Source organism: Pelecanus crispus, chromosome 1 (genome assembly GCF_030463565.1).
Source record: "Pelecanus crispus isolate bPelCri1 chromosome 1, bPelCri1.pri, whole genome shotgun sequence".
NCBI lineage: Eukaryota > Metazoa > Chordata > Aves > Pelecaniformes > Pelecanidae > Pelecanus > Pelecanus crispus.
Window position 1 is genome coordinate 107,101,803 of NC_134643.1, and position 20,788 is coordinate 107,122,590.

General features: G+C 36.4%; 1 protein-coding gene across 2 annotated transcripts in view; it reads right to left on the minus strand.

The window, feature by feature from the left end:
* The window catches only part of DCAF6 (DDB1 and CUL4 associated factor 6), a 92,708-nt gene that overhangs the window by 28,754 nt on the left and 43,166 nt on the right, over window positions 1–20,788 (minus strand). Inside the window, exons 9-12 of one of the 2 annotated variants that reach the window (XM_075709455.1) lie at window positions 18,932–19,051; window positions 18,448–18,693; window positions 12,932–13,099; window positions 5,644–5,703 (exon numbers count right to left, since the gene is read on the minus strand). In XM_075709455.1, coding sequence (XP_075565570.1) covers window positions 5,644–5,703; window positions 12,932–13,099; window positions 18,448–18,693; window positions 18,932–19,051 — 594 coding nt within the window. The remainder of the gene's footprint in view (window positions 1–5,643; window positions 5,704–12,931; window positions 13,100–18,447; window positions 18,694–18,931; window positions 19,052–20,788) is intronic. The other variant, XM_075709462.1, reaches the window with a different exon arrangement.

Consider the following 20,788-nt stretch of genomic DNA (forward strand, 5'->3'; position numbering starts at 1 on the left):
TGCTTTTCATGAATGCTGAGCTTGTTATCTCAGGACTGTATTGTCTTTGGTGTATAGAGTACAGAACTTTGACTATAAGTATACTTGCAGTATTGGCAGCAGACTGACACTTATAATAAAGTAAAAGCTTCAGATCATCTTTGGGTAAACATCAATTAAAATCTAACGTTCAATTCAAGCACAAATCTACAAATTCCACCACTAAAAAGGCTGTTATTAAAACAGTAATGGCTACAATACTGCCACAGGATATTTATTTTTAAAAATACAATTAAGTTATAGGAACTATGAAATAACACATAAGAATTTAACCTAATGATCAAAGCTCGTATTTTTAAACTGCTGCCAGGCAGAAGCCCACTCACAGGATCAGAGCAGTGATCAGCTGCTCCAAAGAACTTTAAATATGTATTTCTACATATTCTGAAAAGAAATTAAAAAAAACAAAAACAAAACACAAAAACCCTGTAAGAAAAATTGAAATATTTTTACGTGAAGGAGAACCAATTACAACCATGATCCGAATCACACATAAGGCATGGGCCTCATTCTATGCAAACAAAAGCTCATAGCCTCTCCAATTTAAAGGTTCCAGTTACACTCTTGTTAGAGTGGAGCAAGGATAAAACTGATCAAAAGCAAGGTTTCCAGTTCCTGAAATAAACTGAGTAAGAAAAGAAACAAATGTAAGAAAATACTTTATAGTGGCATACATAGATATTTTGAACAAAAATGGCATGTTCTTTCTTAACTAAACAGGTGCTTTCTCTATTTTTTGGCAAACTATCAGCCAGCATCTCTTAGTATAGAAGTCTGTTCAAACTTTGAGCATCCTTTCCTAAGCAAGTAGAAATACTGATCGTTCCAACATACTGCACAAGTCATCAGGAGCTGGACACTGAAAGAGTGAAAAATTACATAGCTGGAGAATTCTTTACCTTCCTTGCAATAGGTACAAAAAAGACATATCATTGAACTGGGAACCCTGATAAGTAAAGAAAGACAACTTACTGCCTTGAATAGTCTGAGACGGCCACCAGACAATGACTATACGGTAACTTGATACTGCTATGCAACATTTGCTTCCACACAAAACTAGTTAATACTACTGACCCAAGTAACCAAACATTGCTATCCTGTAATGAACCTAATTGAATATTAGGCTTGAGTTATAAAGCTCTGATCATACTATCATAACAGTGCTTTCCTGTCTTAAAATCTCAACATGAAAAAATTTAACCAAGATGTATAAAGACTGTCCTCTGACTGTGCTTACTGTGGAAGAAATGCTTTTATTTGTTCACAAATTTGTTCAATAAGTTGGAAGAATTGCTGTAGACTTATCCAAAGAGGGTGCTGGCTAACTGAGAAATTATTTTTACAAATTTCTGGAGACAGATAGCTGTTAAACCATATTGTGTAATAGCTTTTTCTTAAATCTACAATAACATGAGCTACAATTTGGATTGGGTCAGTTTCTTCTTTAAACTAGCTTTAGGGCATGAAATTGACACTAATAAGAACAAGAAACTTTTAAAAAGACAGATGAGACAAGAATCTGATAATAAACTGTACAGAATTAGTTGTGTAGTTCACTATATTAAACTCACACTGCTAATGAAAGCTGAATGGGAGCCTCTGTGAAGAAAGCTAATAAGCTTTGCCTAGTACATAATTGAACATTCTTTTAGAGAAGCGACATAAAATCCAGAAGTCGTGATCTCTTTGTTTTCAAGAAGAACAATGCGATTGCCGAAGACTCACTAGATCAGAATGAAGCACTGTTCTCTTTCACTACTATGTTCATCCCACCAGGCCAGATCTACCTCACATTGATAAAAAATGAAGAAGAGGAAAACTTGTACAGTTTCTGTGACTTAGGGGGGGAGCTATTGCCAAAACTATTAATCTGATTACAAGCTCTAGGAGGGTAATAATTGCTCCAAGAGAAAGTTGTACCTTTAGTCAACACCTTACTAAACTCTATTCCAAATTCCTAAAAAATATCTTGAAACTTTACTTAGATTTTACAGCCAAACACATTATACTTTAAAGATACTATCAACAACTTACACTCTTATTTCATAAGCAACCCTGTCCTAGAACAGACACTCCCACGAAGTAGTCCATTCTCCAGGTGCCTACAGGGGGAAGGTACTTTTAAACTACCACCCTTAAAACTGAAGATGAAGTTTCATTCATAATATTATTTAAAAAAAAAAAAAACAACCAAACCCCACAACTGAAAGCAATGCCCCTCATACACACTTTTTGCCTTAGAAAATGCACCTGTGCAAGTGTAACACAAAGATTGGGGCTCTTAACTATGAAGTGGTAATCGCATAGAGACGGGTTTACAGATTGCACCACCTAGCTAAACTAGCACTGTAAAGAACTTCAAGCTAGTTTCCCACATCTCAAATGCTGCCTTATTCACCGGTCTATTGGCAACCCCATGAGAAGAGGACAGATGACTTTTCATGAAAAACTTCCAAAATAATTCCGATCCAGCACTAATCATGACCTCCTCGTAAGAAAATCAGCTTTGTACATTCTGAAGATAGGGTTATATTCTGGGCGAAAACCAGAGAGTTACTGCTGAAGGGAGAAAATTTGATCCAAAGAGGAGAAAGCAAGTGGCGTATTTCAGAAAATAGGAAACCCATGGGAAGGCTTAACACATGAAAATTCATCAGAAGCAGCTGAACTCAGAGGGAAGGGTGGAGATTCCTTTACCTAGTGAGGAATACTGACCGACTGTTATGCTGATACCAGTCAGTATAAGGCACAATGACGTCTAAGGGAAAACCGAAAATCAAATAATTCTTTGGACTAGCCTAATCTATGGCCCAAGGCATACAATGTCTTTGTCTAGATGATTCCTGTACTAATTAGATATAGTACTGCACTTTACCGAAGGAGGCAGTACAGACCACACTGTGCCTTACAATGAAGCACAGGTCCGAAATTCTTGAGCGTGTACCTGCAGAGCTCACTATAGATCTGGAAAGCTCTGTATGCATACCAACGCTCAAGCAGTTCGTCTGACTTGGGGGCAGAGCTAATTAGCTGGGACACAACACATGCCAATACAGTTTCAAGGACTTATGGTACTGTTTATGAGGAACTAACTCTGCCACAGCTGATACAGCAGCTTGCTCTGAGCCAGCTCAAGTATCTATAACGTGGCACTGAACAATCATATATTGACATCACCACAAGGGATTACTAAACACTCGCGCTAACTTACAAAGAACTAGAAATATCAGTAATGAGTATGGCTTCTGTGTATGTCAGAAGCAGTATTAAGATGGTATGGGATGCATACACACATTTACACTTCAAAGTTACCAAGCTAGTTCTCTGGCTTCAGGTTCCCTCTTTAATCATACCAATTCAGGCAGTACCTTACAGTCATAACACTGCCTTTACACTGCGACAAATCTAACAGCCACCCTCCATGATTACAATCACAGTAAAAAGAAAAAAAAAAAAAAATTTAAAGCCAGTATAGATCACTGTAATCCATTTGAAACCATTTTGTACAGATGGGAATGACTTATAGCTTCTGCTGGACTGTCAGAATAATGGCATTATAAATGTATGTTTGTAATAAGTAATAAGTAATATTTTGTAATATTGTATTGTATGTAATACATATAATAATATTACAAAATAAATTTGTAATAAGTATCAAAAGATCTTTAAACCCAGAAACAGTCTTAAAACATAAATATGCCAACAAAAGAGACTGATCCAACAGAAAACAGCTGATATAGGAATAAGAAAGAAAAAGCATTTCTATATAAAAAGAACTGATATGACTTCCTTCATTCCTTTCTGAGATTTCTGTTCAAATATGCAGTATAGCTTCAAAAATCTGACTGGATCTCAGCAAGTTATTCTTTCTGGTTATCATTTGGACAACAGATTTCCTGATAAATTACCTCCTTTTCCAAACTCCTAGTTTTCCAAACTAGAAGTAACATTCTGTGTCTCTTCAGGTGATCCTTACCATCACAATAGAAAAACATTGCCTTAAAACAATCAAAGAACTGGTCTACCAATAAAGTCTGGATAAACAAATGTATTTGGGGTTTTTTTGCATATTAAAAAACCTGAAGTGCTTTTATGAGAGGAAACCTCTTCACATTAGTTCAAGTAATTTCTTAACTCAGGAAAAAATTAACAGAAAAAACAACCAAGAGTCTATTACAACTATGGGTCTATATTACAACTATGCAATTAACAACAGTAATACACAAACTAGTTTTTAAGGCAACTGATCCTGCTTGAAGAGGAATCTGATGCAGATTTGGGAACTGATTCCTGGGACCAAAACTTCTGTTTTTATCTTTGTTGTCAGATGGGCTTAATTCACAACTTCATGGAACAATTTATCAGTTTTCCAAAACTTCTGCAGTTTTAAGAACTTCAGTAAACATACAGACTTTCTATGTTATTTCTAGTTTACTCTGCTCTCATCAAATAATGCTTTATTCTGAGTTCATAACAGAGAGCATAACTTGGCCACTAATTATAGGCAAGCTTTCCAGCTAACTCTGACTGTTGGAGTGATATAGATTACTGAACTATGAATAATTAGCAGATTCACACATTGAGGTATAAGGCTATTTCATCACAAAATGTAATTCCACAAAATGAATTTATTTTGTCAATATAAAACACAGCTTGATTTCTTTCCAATGTTCTGGCATCCTAAAATAAACCATAATCTCAACAGCTGCCAAACAGACTATTTTTCAGAAATGAGATTTCAAAACGGCATTCTAGTTTAGAACGTGAAACAAGATGAAACAGCCAGCTCTTTTGTGGGATTTGAGCTATTAAATCTCTACAGAGGCTTTGCTATGGAAGTAAGCATAGTGCAGAGTGTATGGAAATCTATTTTTAAATTACCATCTATCACTCATTAATTATTCAGGCATAAATATTCATTGCAGATAACATTGGTTCAGCTGGAAGAGGGTCACCTATGGCCCACTTCACTGCTCACAATTTGAAGACTGATGAATAATGGGCATAGAGAAAGCTCACAAGTGTTCTTTCTACCACCAGCCCACAGGGCATCTACAGAGAAACACCAGTACTTGTTTAGCAGAAGGGCTGTAGGACAAGGGGTTACAGAGGTAAGATGCACCTAAGTGCAATAGGTGCTCTTGAGTTACTCAAAACTGTGCCAGTATAACAAAGCTGCACATCTCTCTCACATAAGATAAATTAATTTGGCATTATATGATTAAAAATTACTTCAATCTTGGTATTTACACTTTGATCCAAGAAGAACCATTCAGGAAAAAGACTGTTTAAAGAATTAATTTTACTTTGCATTTAAAAAAAATATTCTAAATGTCTGTAGAGTACATAAGACATTTACTATACCTACATTGAGCGCATTACGAATTGAGCATAGGATGGATTTTGAAAACAACAATTAACCTTACTCTGTTACTCGTATTGATAATTAAATAATTAATGAGTTTCCAGCAGATCTGCTTACAGAATTCTACTTTATGTAGATGAACAGCATTTTTAGACTGTTTATCATCATGAAAGGCAATTTTAAAAGGAAGCATTGCAATCAACTATGGCTGGGTATAGCGCATTTCCTGTCACACGCACCCTGTTGCTCATCAAGTGACATGGATCCAAGCTGTTTGTTAACCACAGAAGAAGGAGAATCTGAAACAAAAACGAGATTTCAACTTAAAACATAAGCAGCAGAGAACTGCACAGCAATGTCACGATCATATGTTAGTTTAAAATAAAAAATAAAAAGCAGCAACATAAGGAAGCTTTGGGTTTGTTTTATGAGCAGCCAGCCATATTGCATTTTCTAGGCATGACAGAAGCAAAGCCACTTGTTTCAAATCATTATGTATTTGTTTAGGTAGTCATTGAACAGCCTGAAGCTTGCTGACATGTCGATATTAAAGATGCCTGTCCATTACCAAAGATTTTACTATGTTCTTCAAATTTATAACACGTCAGGAAAAACACTGAAGAATCATGACTCCTAAAGCCTTTGCCCAACTACCAAATGACACTAGTATTTCAAACCATGTGTTAGACGTAAATTGCAGAATATTTATACTTCAACATAAAATACTCAATGGCATACCAGTATTTTCAATATTTATACCTATGAGCATAAAATGTAAAAGATGAGACTATTTACAGATGTAACAGCATATAGACTGGTTTTAAAACATTAAAGCACCAAAATACATCCCACTTATATGACAGTTCGATAGTTCTGCATTCCTAGATGCTATACCTCTGTGGCATCTGATGACTGAGAACATGTCTTCATGAGTTTATCACAGTACCACACCAATCAGTCTTATAAAAATCCTCATCTAATCACAGAAAAAAAGGAAAAAAAAAAAAAAAAATCGAAACCCCAGCAGTGAAGTGCATTTTTTTTCCACTGGACACTACCAGTTAGTAACTATCACCAGCACTGCATTCATTATGTAGACAAATGACAGATGCAACGTTCAGTATCTTCTGTGAGTCTATTTTCCTTGTCACCTCTGAAGACCAGATCTTAACTTCTGTATTATCTTAAGATGAAGTGATGTACATAAATCGGTGAAGTATTTCAAAGATATTGGCTAGGCTACCATATAGTGGATCAGTTTGTTAATCTTCTGTTATAAACAAATTCATGCTAAGCTAAAAGGATTTAATATCCTGTATTTTAAACTGAGTCATAGTCCACCAATATCACAGCATGCTGAAGGAATTTTAACATACATTTAGATCTGATACAAGGAAAACAATGAAATAATACACTCTCTCCTACAGGAAGCTCACTTCCAGGTTTGGGCCAGAATCACCAGCATGACCTATTTTGTAGTACAGCCATAAAAGCCGCCAAATTGACAAAGCTGATTTAAATATATATCCTCAAATGATACTTCATTCCCAGCCGTTGGTGCAAGAATCACAGTGTGTTCCTTCGTTGCACTGATACCTAGTGGAGGGGAGGGGAGAAGGAGTAAAGAACAGAGACCAGGACAGTCTGAGGCAAACTCAGTGTGTTTTGGAGGCTAGCTTGTTTTGATAACTGGGCTTATATATTTTATTTCCATAACTGGGGAATGTAAAATTAGTCATGTTTTGTCTTCTCTTTCGTTCAGACATGCCCATGCCTTGCACCAAACACACCTAAGCCAGACCACAGAATTTATCATCTAGATCTAGATGGGACATAGCTCTTAAGTATGAGACTTCTAACATTAATATATTTCACTTTCCAAAACTGAAGTGTGCTTTACATACAATTTCTAATTTAGAAGAGAAGTATTTACAGTGGAGTTTTTTTTCAGCGGAGTAGTAATCCACTTTTTAGAGTGTAACTCAGAGCAAAAAGCTGGTGTAAAGATGCACCATGTCGTAAGATGATCTACCTGTATTCCAGCTGACTCAGCACAGGAATTGGTATGCCTCTCTCAAGAGCAGGCTGGCTTTAATCACCGACTCACAGTTATGAAGCCCATGACTGGGATTAACTTGTATCAAAAGCACTAAAGGGAGAGGTGGTCTTGGACAGCAAGCTGAAAAGCCTAATGACAGAAGACAGTGATTCTCGGTCGCACTCTGTTCTTGCACTCCAATTCTTTCTATAAGCTTATATGTCCTTTTTTAAAAGGCATATCATGCTGCCAAGCATTTTACTTGGCTGGCAAAGCTAATCTCATCAGCTCTTTAATTCAGACCAAGATGAACAGAAGAAATATGACTGAACTAACATTTTAATTATAAACATAAGAAATTACATTTACTACCCTTATCAGCACTTCTAAAGTTTATTAAGACCTCACATTATACAACAGTAAGTAAAAAGTAGGTATGTTTTACCCTGTGTATCATTCAATCACAGTAAGTGAAAATGAAACGTTTTCCACGTAGTAGTCCATGCCAATGTAGGCTTAAACCTCCCACATTTCACTATTATTTTGATGTCGTCTTACAACTTTGTGAATGCATTTCACTTGTAACATGAGAATTTTTAAACAACATATAGGAAGCATCCTAAATATTCCAATTAACATAGTTAAGAAAAGAGCTCAGTTTGTAGCAATTTTAAACTCACTTTTTTCCTTTTTCAAGTCCCCTGAAGCCACAGATCACCAGCACCCCTTGAAGTGGCACTGCAGTCCGGAACCCCACATCTCAGGCAGGGAAATAAACATGACCATGAAACCAGCCTAGAGAAGTTCAGGTAAATGCCTCTTTTTTTAATATATGGCTTTGTTTTGTAAAAATTCTGAAAAAGTACTTTCATCATTTCTGATAAAGCTTTTGAAAAAAGTATTACCAAAACTGTGCCATATAGTTAAAAAAACAAACAAAAATCCAAACTCTTACCTGAGCCTTCACAGGCTGGGTCTACATCCCAATGCAGTTCACCACTGGTTGTAATGTCACCAGTACATTCTAAACTGGAACACCACTTAAAGAGGGAACTGGAGACTCATAAATTTGGGGAACCTCAAACAGAAAATAGAAGATAATTTTAAAGTCAGTTATATGCTGAAGAATCTTCCTATAGTTTGGGCAATCAGCACCTGACTTCATCAAAATAGTAGCATGCCACCTCTATTGCTTTGGTTAAAAAAAATTTCCGCCCTTATATCACTATAACACCAGTTCCAGTGTGAGAGTCAGGCCTGAAGCAGTGAGACCCATTTTTAAAGTCCTAAACACGGTATATATAGTGGACCTTAATCTAAGGAATTAAATACTTGTTTTAGTAACTAGGAATAATTGCTTTGCACAGTGAATAAGCTCTCGGTTACAAATTCTGGACTTCAAATGAACACATTTCTACATCTGGGTCTTTACAAAGCATGCAAAGAATCTAGTAATAAAAAAAAATGCAGTCATCCCCTTGTTCTTCACAGAAAGCTTTAACACAGAAATGAAGGTCCAATCTGTTCCACTTTAAAGACACTGACCGTATAGACTTTTGAAACAACCAAAATTAAAAAACAAAAAAAAGAATCAAGTCAACAAGTCAATGTGCATCACAGGTTCTGCAATATGTCAGTATGCACATGTATATATCTTTATTCCACAATAAATGCTGTCTAAATAAAATTAACTCTTCCTCAAAAAAGAAAGGTTCACATTACTTCATATTTTCGCAGGTAAGGTTAGGCACACTGACTGCTACAGGAATGCCTGATGCACACTGATCTATAATACTGATTTATTTTTTCTTTTTCACTTCAAGATCAGCTGGTTCATGTGTTTCTGTAACTTCTCAAATTGCATTCAATTCACTTAAAGTTCTCAAAAAGAGGAATGGCATAGGTAATGGCAATGCATACATGACATATCAGCACTAGGCAGAGCAGCAATAACAACAAGTTTAAAAGGTTTATTTTCTTTGTAGTTTGCACATAGCATGTATATGCTGTTGTTTAAATACTGCACAGGATCTATATGTTATGAAATGCCACAAAAATGTAAGTTAAAACTAGGCTTTGTTGGAGAAAGTATATAATAATAATAAAAAAAAACCAACAAAAAACAACTTACCATAGTTCCCTAATTAAATAAAGTGGCTATCAAAAAAATCTGAATCTGTTCAATACCTAAGCAAAGGCTTGAAGACAAAATAGACCTGATACACACAGCATATACTGCTTCTAAAACTCTGCCAAATTTACACAATACTTATGAGAGATATCCACTAAAACGAAGTCTCTTTGTCATCTGAGGATGAAGTATCTTTTTCCTCAATGTCAAATCAGCCCACTCTGAATCATTACTCAGTTAACTCACTTTCACATTCAACAACACCACAAACTTTTGACCTTATTTGTCTAAATAGTGAAGGTTAACTATTACAGATACAGCTTACAAATCCTCATGTAACTATTATAAGTCCTTAGACTAAGAGACAGAATAACTACCATACAGTCTACTTTTCTATTAAACCTGTAAAAGATTTCAGCTCTTGACATTTTCTACTGGTAGTTTCTTACCTGGCTGGAGTATTTTTTCTTCAGCCTGTGTCTACAGCTATAATTGAGCTTCTGTGATTGCAAAGATAAGGATTAAGAATGAAATACAGGTCAGAAGAGATGACCTTAGTCTCACACCGAATCCCGCCCACAAAACTGCAAGTGTAAATTATACAAGTTTTGCCAGAGTAGGGATTGAGAACTTGCAGCCCTGGGCCAGAGGCTATGATGCCATTTCACATAGTGGCAGACACATTTTGGGGTATAATTTTTTGTTTGAGAATTTACAACTAGTATGTGCCTGAAAACTGAACATCTTCCTCAAGACAGAGCATCAAAGACAACCTTGCAGGGCGGGGCGGGGGGGGGGGGGGGGGGGGGGACGGGGGACGACAGAAATAGAGATTGTCTCTGTATGGGAATTTACTATTGAAAAAAACCCCAGAACTAAGAACTTCTTTTTCTCCTACCACATTTCTGAAATGTCAGCTTACCACAGGGTTGGAAAACAATCGTCTCTATGCAGAAGCAAGAGACCAAAAATCTGCAGCTCTGGTTTTCCAAAGGAATAGATTGTGGATACACATCTTCCAAAAATAAGTCTTGGGAGGTCAGAAAAAGGGAACAAAACAAAGTAACTTGCATAAGAAGAAATGAGCAAATACAGAGAATATTTCAATGTCCAGAGTGCAGAAATCTTAAAAAGTAAACAGACAATGCAAAGGTGATCTGGATTCCCCAATCAAAAGAAACAAGTTACATTTGTTCACTCCCATAACAAGGGAAGGAGGAATGCAATGAAAGAAGCTGATGAAGCACAACAGGAATTTCTAGTATTTACACATGCAAGTAGAAAGGAAAAGGTAATGTAATCTTTTATCAAATTTCTTGAGGAATAATTGACCAAACACATTAAATAGTTAAATTTGAATTCCTCATTTTAAGTCTTCCACTGTCTATAATGCTGAAGGTAACAAATTCCACCAATCAGACCAAACAGCAAAAAGATGCACATCCTAATGAGTTGGAGGTCATTGTTCCCCCTTCCTCACCCAAGAAATAAATGTTTCCATAGTGCTAAGTGAATCAATCTTTCAAAGCAATTACTCAGTAAGTAAAATGGTTAAATTTGCAAATTCATTGTCATCACACAAAGAATCAGGTAAATATTTGAATACTAGTTTCCTCCACGGCTATGTATGTGTTCTCTGATTCCCTGGTGATCCCAAACAAAACCTTCCTATTAGTTCCCTTAAAATTCAAAGCACGTGGGAACTCAAAACTCCAAGAGGCAGTAATGGGGGATCCAAACTAACTACAATACATCTCTGACTCCCAGTCAAAATAATTACTAAGCTTAAAGCTTCAAATTTGTGTCAGTATGGATCCTACAGTATGTTGACCCACAAGCACCTGGGAGTAAAGAATTACACTGCATCCTTGAAGGAGCACTAAGAAAGAGACGGGCAAGACAGTATCAAGTGAAACCCAGACCAGCAAATACTGCAGAGGTAGTGAAATATCCACAGATATACCTCCAGGTGAAAGTCTACAGACATGGTTGCAGCCAAACTTTTTTCCAACTTCAATTCAATGGGAAACAATTTAGTAAAAAATAATTTTTTAAAGTCATTCCGAAAAGAAAATGGAAGATCAAGATCTATTGACTGTAAGTGTTAGCTACGGTTCTGTCTCTATCAATACATATCTTTGAGTTAATAAATTCTGATGTTCAGTTTGCTGAAAAAATATTGGTATTTTTTTAGTATTTTTCTTTTTTTTTCCTGGCAGGAAACTGCAGCCACCTGTAAGAACACTGCTACCATTGTTTTTCTTGTTTTCCTCCTACAGGTAACAGGCACCTATGGACGCCATCCCTAGGATAAGCACACAGACCTCCAGGACTTACTGGTTTCCAAATATTCTGAAAAACCACTGCAGAATTTTCTGGTGCAGGAAGTTATTCAAAATTCAATAACTACATATTGTAACTAGAGCACTAGCCACTGTTATATCAAATTGTTCTGTAAGGCTCCAGATAAACAAACAGATTGAACCATAGCGAGTCAAGCTGTGAATGTATGACACAATCCTTCTCAGTAATTTAGCCACACCTCAACTGTCACAGAATTTATCCATAGAAGAAACATTGCTAGATATTACTTCTCAACACAAAATATGCTGATTTTTCATACAGCATGCCGCTCACTCATTTTTACATGGTGCCATGACAAAGTTTGCTACAAGTTTATGCTTTAGTGTTTACCTCTTTATTCATATGCATGTTTCTACCCTAACTTTCTCAAATATGTATCTTTTTATTATAAACATCTCCAAGGCTTTCTTGTAACAATTTTTAATCTCAATAAAACAAGAGAAAGAGGATGGTGAAATGAAAAGTCACTCTGTTCAAAAAAGGAGAGCATATCTGGGGACTTTGGCTCGTTACAAGTATTTTCACTGTACTTACTGTAGAACCGTAACATTTAAGAGTGCCAAAATTCTGTTTTACTGAATTGTTACCCTGATTTAGAACATATGCTAAACCAAAGCCAAGTCTGAAATGTTACTATCATATACAATTAACACCAAAATGCAATTTCAAGTGTGTAAGTACCTTACTCTGTGCAGGACACAGCAATTTCTTGCTCAACTGCTCTAACAAACATTGCACATACCTGATAACATGCACCTAGGAAACTTTCTCCATATAGTATCATTTAGCTATATAATCCAAACATGTTAGATAAATGAAAACTGTCAATATTACTCTGTCCCTAACCATGTGATGATAAACACCACCACATGCAAGGTAAGACAAGCAGCAAATGCATTAACTGTCTTGTTCTGAAAGAGAAGCATCTCAGCAAACAACAGCAGCACAAACTATAACTACGTTAGCTGCTTAAGAAACCTTGACAAATGACAACCTGATGTCTGAGGGTCCTGTGAGGAGCCCTTAGAGGAGGACTGATCAGAGGAGGATGACTGTGGCGCTGAACCCTCAGCTAGCTCTCGCTGTCTCTGTTGTTCTGCCTTCTTAAGCCTCAGTCGCTGTAGACCCCTACGGATTATAGCTAACTCAGGTCCCATTAACTCTGACAAACAGGGAGGAAGGGGGGGGAAAAAAAAAAAAAGTATGTAAAAGAAAGAAGCATTGAACATACAATACACAGAACAGGGAGGAGGGGTGAGGGGACTGACCAAAGAAAGAAGCAACAGATCCTAAGTGTAATTACAGTGAAAAAAAAATATGTAAATCATTTACTAACATCCAGAAATTACAAAATAAAATATTGAAACTGTTTTTCTCTTCCTAAATGCATGAATCACAGGACTTAAAAGTTCAGGATTCATGTCATGCAATACACTCCCCTCCCCATCTCCAACACTTAAACCATTTAACAAAAATAGATAGATCCTGACTGATTCAAAACACAGCAAACAACAGAAGTATTCATTTTCATGTTCCTAACACACATAACAAATGAGAATATTCATGGTGTAAAATTATGCAACTGTGGGCTACAGGTAAGTTTTCAAAATGAATGTGATAGCTTCCTGATGTGAAGAAAAAAAAAAATTAGTACAATTTTGATCAAAACAAACCCGTGAAAAAAATAAACTGGGACTATGGAAATAAGCGGCAGAACAGCATCTAACCAAAAAATACACTTTACTATGAACTGATTTTTCAATCTCAGACCTTCCCAGTGGGTGAGGATTCAAAGTCTGAAAACACTGTTAAGTGGTCCTACAGATAAAGTAATTTATTGGATCATAAACAATTCTTAGTATCATTCTCTTAACAGACTATTCTTTAAGTTCCATCTTTAGAGACTTCACTGTTTTCATAGTTTTGTCTTTATTCATTTGTCAGTTATACCGTTTTGGCACGTACCAGTCCACTGTCCGATTAACAGTATTTTTTGCAAACTGCTATAAAACTAGGTGTCCAAGTAATTTTTTATTCTTTCTATGCTCTTTGCAGATTTCCTCCACTTACACAAGTGCTGTATAGCAAGTGCTTCTCTTTATACAACACAGACTGTGTCTTTATTAGCGATAGCTGAAGCACAACATTGATCTGAACCACTGCTGAACTACTCTTATCTATAATACAGTAGGGTAGAGAAGCTAATTCAGACTCAAATATTCACATCAAGTACTCTAGCTAGTTCTGCTATAAACTGCTAGCCTAGACCTATCCTGAAAGTATTTATATCAAGGGTACTCTGGAGTATTTTGTAGATATGAGGAAATCTGCAAAGAAAAAAAAAAATCAGTACTGTGAAATGTTAGAATACTGGAGAGCATTTCAATTACATTGGCATATAACCTTTCATCCAAGCAAAAGCTTTACAAACATTCCGTAACCTTTATCCACTCAGTGAAGCAAGAAAGTTTTCAATTTTCTTTCATAAAAAGAAACAAACCCAAAGACAGAATCCAATCATTCAAAAATTAGTGGCAGGCACCAGTTAATATTGAATAGTCGTGAGCTCTAATGTTCTCAGTCTAATACCACTTCTGGGAAATACATCCTGCCAGTTTATGGTTGATGAGGTGTAACAAGAAGGAGAAAGATATACTTCCTAAAAGAAATATGGCATCAAAGAGATTTGCTGTGAATAGTTTTCATGTGCCATGAACATTTATGGCAATTAGAACTCCAAACAGTCTAGAAAATGCTTTTAAGGAAATTTCAATGATTTCTAAAGTTGCAGTTTTCAGTTTTTGCTGCCGATTCAGTTCCACTCAGTCCAGAGACAGTTACAATTTAAGATGTAACAAGAAGTACAATTCAAAATGTAAAGAGATAACTGCTATCCTGAGTATGTTCAATGACCACACCTTTTAACACTTTTCAGAATCTCTAAGCAAATGTTTATTTTGCCAGCAAATGGAGTGAGGAAATAGAAATGGAAAGGAAAAAAGACAGATATTGCCACTTTCCCATTCAAAATGTAAAAGTAAAGAACACATATTAAGATTAAGCTTTGTCCTAATTAGTCAATTGCCTGCCCCCCGCAATGGTACCAATGTGTATCTGGAATATTATTTATGGAGAAAAAAAGCATTATCATATTTTACAGTTTGTTGTATCTGATGTTTATTCATGGTTTAAAACTACAGTATCTTAAAACTAGTGTAAAAAATTAATTGTTTGCACTGAATGGGCCAAGCAGGGCAAGAAAATAGATTTGTTATTTTTTTCCTTAGTGACAACTATGAAAATCTCCAGCAATTGTTCTGTTTGATTATTTCAAATAAAAATAAATAAATAATCAAACATACTGACAAGTATCTCAGGCCACTGAGATTTTCCACTGATCTTTTTGATTATTTGCAACTTACTCAAATGTTCCAACTGTATTCTTCTAGAACATACAATCTGATAAAGAGACATCGCAACAAGCTCCAGCACTGAACCATTTTTGTACTGACTCTATTTTGAACCTGTACTTTTTTAAAACATTAAGAGATGAAGTAAGTAATTCAGATGTAGAAACGCAAATGCTCACCACATGGCATATTTTCCAGAACACCATACCAACAATATATTTGAATTATAATACATATGCAGAGGTATTGCTATTTCAAAGACAGGATTACCACCAGTGCCTGTGTTCAGTACAGAAATCTATAGAAATGATTTATGGAAAGCTGTTTATAAGCCTGTTCCATTCTGTAGTACGAATACGAGTAGTGCTCCAATTCTAAAGAAGTCATTACCTGAAAACATATTCTTCATTTGCTAAATCTTTGCTACAGTATTCAAACTTGTATCTACCACCACTTTATGCAAAACAATGGCTGAAAGCCTCTCGCTTTCCTTCTTCCATTTTCCAAAATGCTTCCCCAGTCATCTGTCTTTTACAAAACACCTCTATCTGGTCTTCCTACTCAACCCCACTGTATTTAAACAACTATTCCTCTTACCACTTTCCCTATCCTGTCACCCCAAAAAGCAGCAGGTTTTATTCACCTCTGCAGCTAAACAAACTCAGGGAATCCTGTTCTTGAGGCAGAGTGCAGGGTTTTCATGTTTATAGACTAGATAACGTGAGTAAATAGAGAGCACCCTCGTAAGTTACAAAAGTATACAAACATTGCAAAAAGGAAATTCCCATTCAAGCCTACCCATTCATAAACCCACTTCTACTGTTCTGCCATGACCTGCTCCCTCTGCCCAGGAGCCTCCCCTCTGCCTGAAATTGCCCACGTTACCCAAAGACTTGTTTTATAGTAACTTAAGTCTTTTAAAAGCACTGCAAACTAGACAAGATGCTTACTAGTTGTGCAAACGTACAGTACTATTAAGTTTACTCCTGCAGGAGTCCTGCAGACAATTTAAAGATGACACCTGGCCTGGTCTTAACACTAAAATCTGCATACAGCAATGAAGAATACCAGATAAAGTTTTGTTTGTTTGTTTGTTTCTGTGGGTTTGGAGTTGGGGTGGGTGACGGTGACTTTGATTTTTTTTTTTCTTTTTTAAAGAATCAGCAGCCAATCTGACACCCTGCTTAGGTGTAGTCAAAGAACCTATCAAACATTATACAGTAAATTAGAAAGTATCCACTGCCTGTCAACAAAACTATCACCACTACCCCTTTCAAAACTGAGTTTATGGAGAGTCTTAAGTCCAAAGTAACACTGGGAAAGAGGAAATGCTCTTAAGAGAAGAGCTGGATTAAGAAATAACAACTTCAGCTTCATGCTAGCAGAATAAACTTTTACTTAGAAATTCAGAGATTCAGAGAAGAAGAGGAAACTCTAGTCAGGATGCATTCTTTAAAACGCAGGATAGAAAATGCATCGTAATTCCAGAAATGCTCTCTAATGCATTATCATTATGCAACCCACAAAGTTTCAATAGCATAGCGTGAAGCAATTATTTTTAATATGGGACATCCTCTCCTGGCCCGTGTAAGCTCCAGAATACACCATATACTTTAAAAAAAATCCAAATGAACCCTTGGTAATGGTTTGTGTGTTCTTTGGTGGCTATCCCTCTGTACCAAAGACAGTGGCAGCTAAATTGGGTTACACTGAATTAGAGTAGACCCCTTAATCAATTTTTTGTGTGTATATTGTGAAAAACTTGAGATTGCAGCAAGCTGACACCAATACTAATAAAAAACATAGGTGACTAAAAGCCTCTGCCACTAAACATGCTAGCATTCACTTATTCTAGAATTAGTATCTGGACTGTGTGTATCGTCATGCTTCTACTCACTGTTTATTTCCTCTAAATAAGTATTAGACTAGTTTTAAGGTTTGAAAGGGCGAGAATGATACATTTAATGAATTTCAACTTAAGTGTTCAGCTTCCCTGTCTTTCAGACAGGGACACTAGATACCTAATCATTTCTCACGTGTCCCAAAGATTTTGGCTGCAGCAGCCACAGTATGCTGAATGGCATCCTTTTACCTGGGAAATCCCCATCTCTTCTTTACTCCAGAACATCCAATTTAGGGCCTGAAGATGCTATCAGTCATCTTTTCCAATAACAAAGACACTGATTTTTTACAACAGAATTGGTACAAGACAAAAGGTGAATTTAGACAAAAAACACGGGATTTTAAAAAAATCAAGTCTGAACCTGTAGGTGCTTTGGATCACATCAGCCTTTCCACCACAACTGTGAGGCCTAGAAACTCACTTTAAAAAAGTAAAAAACAAACTCTTCTGCAAATATCTAAGTCTAAAGGCTGTGGCATCTTTTCCTGCACAGAGATGGAAAAGGACAAGTCAAAGCATAAGGTGCTCTTTTACTACACAAATAGGTTTCTGACATTGACAGTGGAATATACTTTCTTCTTTTTCCCCACAATAAGAATGTAAGTCTGTATTCAATACAGATGAGTTTCTTCAAGATACACAAACTTAAAACCCAATATGTAGTATAATTTATTAACCAAGAATGGAATATCATGCAAGGCAAGCCCTGTCTATCCAGATACTTTTGAGAAGCAAAAACATAACATTGCTGACTGAAATGTTGAGGATGTAGATTCCTACTGAAGGACACATTCTCTACCTCCTCTGACTGTTAACAGGCTTAGGTTCTGCTATTCACTGCACTGATGCTGCTACAGCCAAATCACAGTTGAAGAAGGTATGATGTTACTTCTACTCCATGAAAAGAACAATAAGTTTAGAAAAAAAGAAGCAATAATTTTTTATTTGTACTTCAAAAGACAATACTGGTTATCCCCTTTGAGATTTCTTCTTCAGACAAACATACACAGTTAATGGCTTTACTCTTTCTTTAAACCACAGCTGCAGGCACTTGGTAACTATAAAATACCTAGTCTCATTAAGGATGTGCAAGAAAGAAAACAGATTGAGATCAATTACCCAAAAATATCCTAAAATAAAATTGCTTCTTATTGAAAGCATTTTTCATAAACAATGACAAGATGGATTTCTTCTCACCAGACTGATGGAGCAGAGGCTGAGCTGAGGCCCCTAAAGAAGGCCTTTGTTCATTATCAGGAGAGGACAATAATGAAGTCGAAGGGGGACTTTCTGTTGAAGACGATGTTGAAGGAGCTTGGGCTGACATTGTAGAAGAGGAAGATGATGGAAGTTGTTCAGAACCATCTACTTCCATTGCAGTTTCTGATTCTGTACTAGGTGGCACATTATTAGTAGCAGGAGCATCTGTCCGGTTAGCCCCACCTTTGATTAAAAATAAAAAAAAAAGGCAAGAAAAACAATAGCCCAAAGGTAAACTTACTCTGTCTCTAAAGATCCCTTTGCATTACCATTCATATGGCAAACAAGTGTGCTCAGTTCTTCAGAGTGCACTAAAAATTTTTTTAGTTTATACCTCAGAAAGGCTGATACTCAAGGCCTGTATATCCAGTACAAACATACTTTCTGTTGTAATTACTATTACTGAAAAGAAAGAAGTCACCTCTGGACCGTGATCTTCCTCGTCCTCGATTGCTTTGTGCAACTTCACTAGCTTCTTCAAACCATCTTGACAGCATGTCTGACATCCTCTGCATTAGAGAGACATTAGGACTTTGCTCCCCTGTAAAACAAATAATGCTAAAGTTTCATCTACAAGTTTACAAAAGTATTCATTTTTCACCCCATTTCTTCTTCCATAAAAAACCCCTGTACTGTAAGCTACGTAACTAGTAATGCCCTGAACCATCTCCTTTTTTCAGCACAACAGTTTAGCAAGAATTGCCAGCTGAACACGGCACCACATAAAACCCAGCAGTCCTTCCCCCTTTTCTGTTTTATAATTAACTGGAGCTTTTGTACACATGACATTGTGAAATGTATGTCATTCAGTTTTAAATGCTGGTTAAATAAGTTAAGAAAGCCTAGATTTTTATGGTTTTCCAGCTAATTGTAAAATAACTAATTTTATCATTAAAAAATGAAAGAGCAAAAAGGCTAGCATAAAATTAGCACGTGCTGTTTTTAACATTTCCAAAAGGCTTCTTCATGACTTAATTTTCCTCATAGGCACAATTTAATACAACAGCAGTGTTCTTTTAGGGTTTTTCATTTTCACATTTTGGATCAAGTGTCAGGATTGCAGTCTCAAGCAGCAAAATCACCAACATATTTTCAACATAACTCAAAACATTTTCTTCTCATTTTATTTCTGGTTTTATTACATATGAAACAAAATTTGTTTCAAGAGAGAAGATAGGAAAATTCCATTTGTAATGGGCTGAAGTAGAATATTTGAATCTTTAAGTGTTTTTTGTATTCTGTGACGTGGAGTTTGGGGTTTTTTGGTGGGTTTTGGTGTTTGGTTTGAGAGGGGTTTTTTGTTAACACATTGGCATCTTCCAATAGAAGACCAATTCCACTGGACTGGACCATTCCACTCATACTGAAGTAAGAGCTTCTGCTGGCCCCTTAACCACTTTGGAAGTATGCAGTGTTTAAGCAACTTTTGGAAAAGTTTTGTAATTGAAGACCTTAAGAAATAGAATCCCTGTGAAGTACAATTACTTATCAAAATACATGTGTGAAAAAGTATTTTAACACCCTGCATACAAAAGCTAACACTGAAAGATTCTGGAGCGTACTTGGAAAGAACATGTACAGTGAGAATATGCCTCTCAAAGATCACTGCTGCTACCCACACAGATGTTATAAAAGCTGAAAGACTAATCAAATATCTGGAGCAACTGATTATCTTTCAGGACTGCATATAATCTTCACTGCTAGGACATAGCTTGAATGTATCAGCACTAGACCTTGCTTTTAGATTATTTGCTTGAGTTTAAAAGACATTGGTGGGAATGGAGAAGGGAAGGGGAACACACCTACCTAACCCACGCCCTCCCCCAAAAAATACCCCTCAATCTGACCCCAATGCCCTTGTCTATCCTCATTTCCACACTGCAGGTCTCTGACCCCTCCCGGGATCCCTCATTTCCTTCCTGTACTCCAGGCAGGGGAGCTCTGACCTCAGAAGCTTAAAACACAAAAAATGGAATGCAACAGCTGAAGAAAACAGACAAAAGGTGGTTAATGATGGGAAGAGAGGACAATGAACAGTTAACAGAAAAATAAGTCACAGGTCATCACATACCTAACTAATGCAATATAGCTATTCTCTCTCAATCACTATACAGTTGTATTAAATAACACACAGTAAAGATACGGAAGCTTTGTTTTGAGAAAATAAAAATCTAGCCAATGTCTATGCTGGAGGAATCCTTTTTTCAGGCTTTATTTTCTCCCCAGCAGATTTACTTGATATTATGGGGAAATGACAGACAGAAGGACACTGAAGATA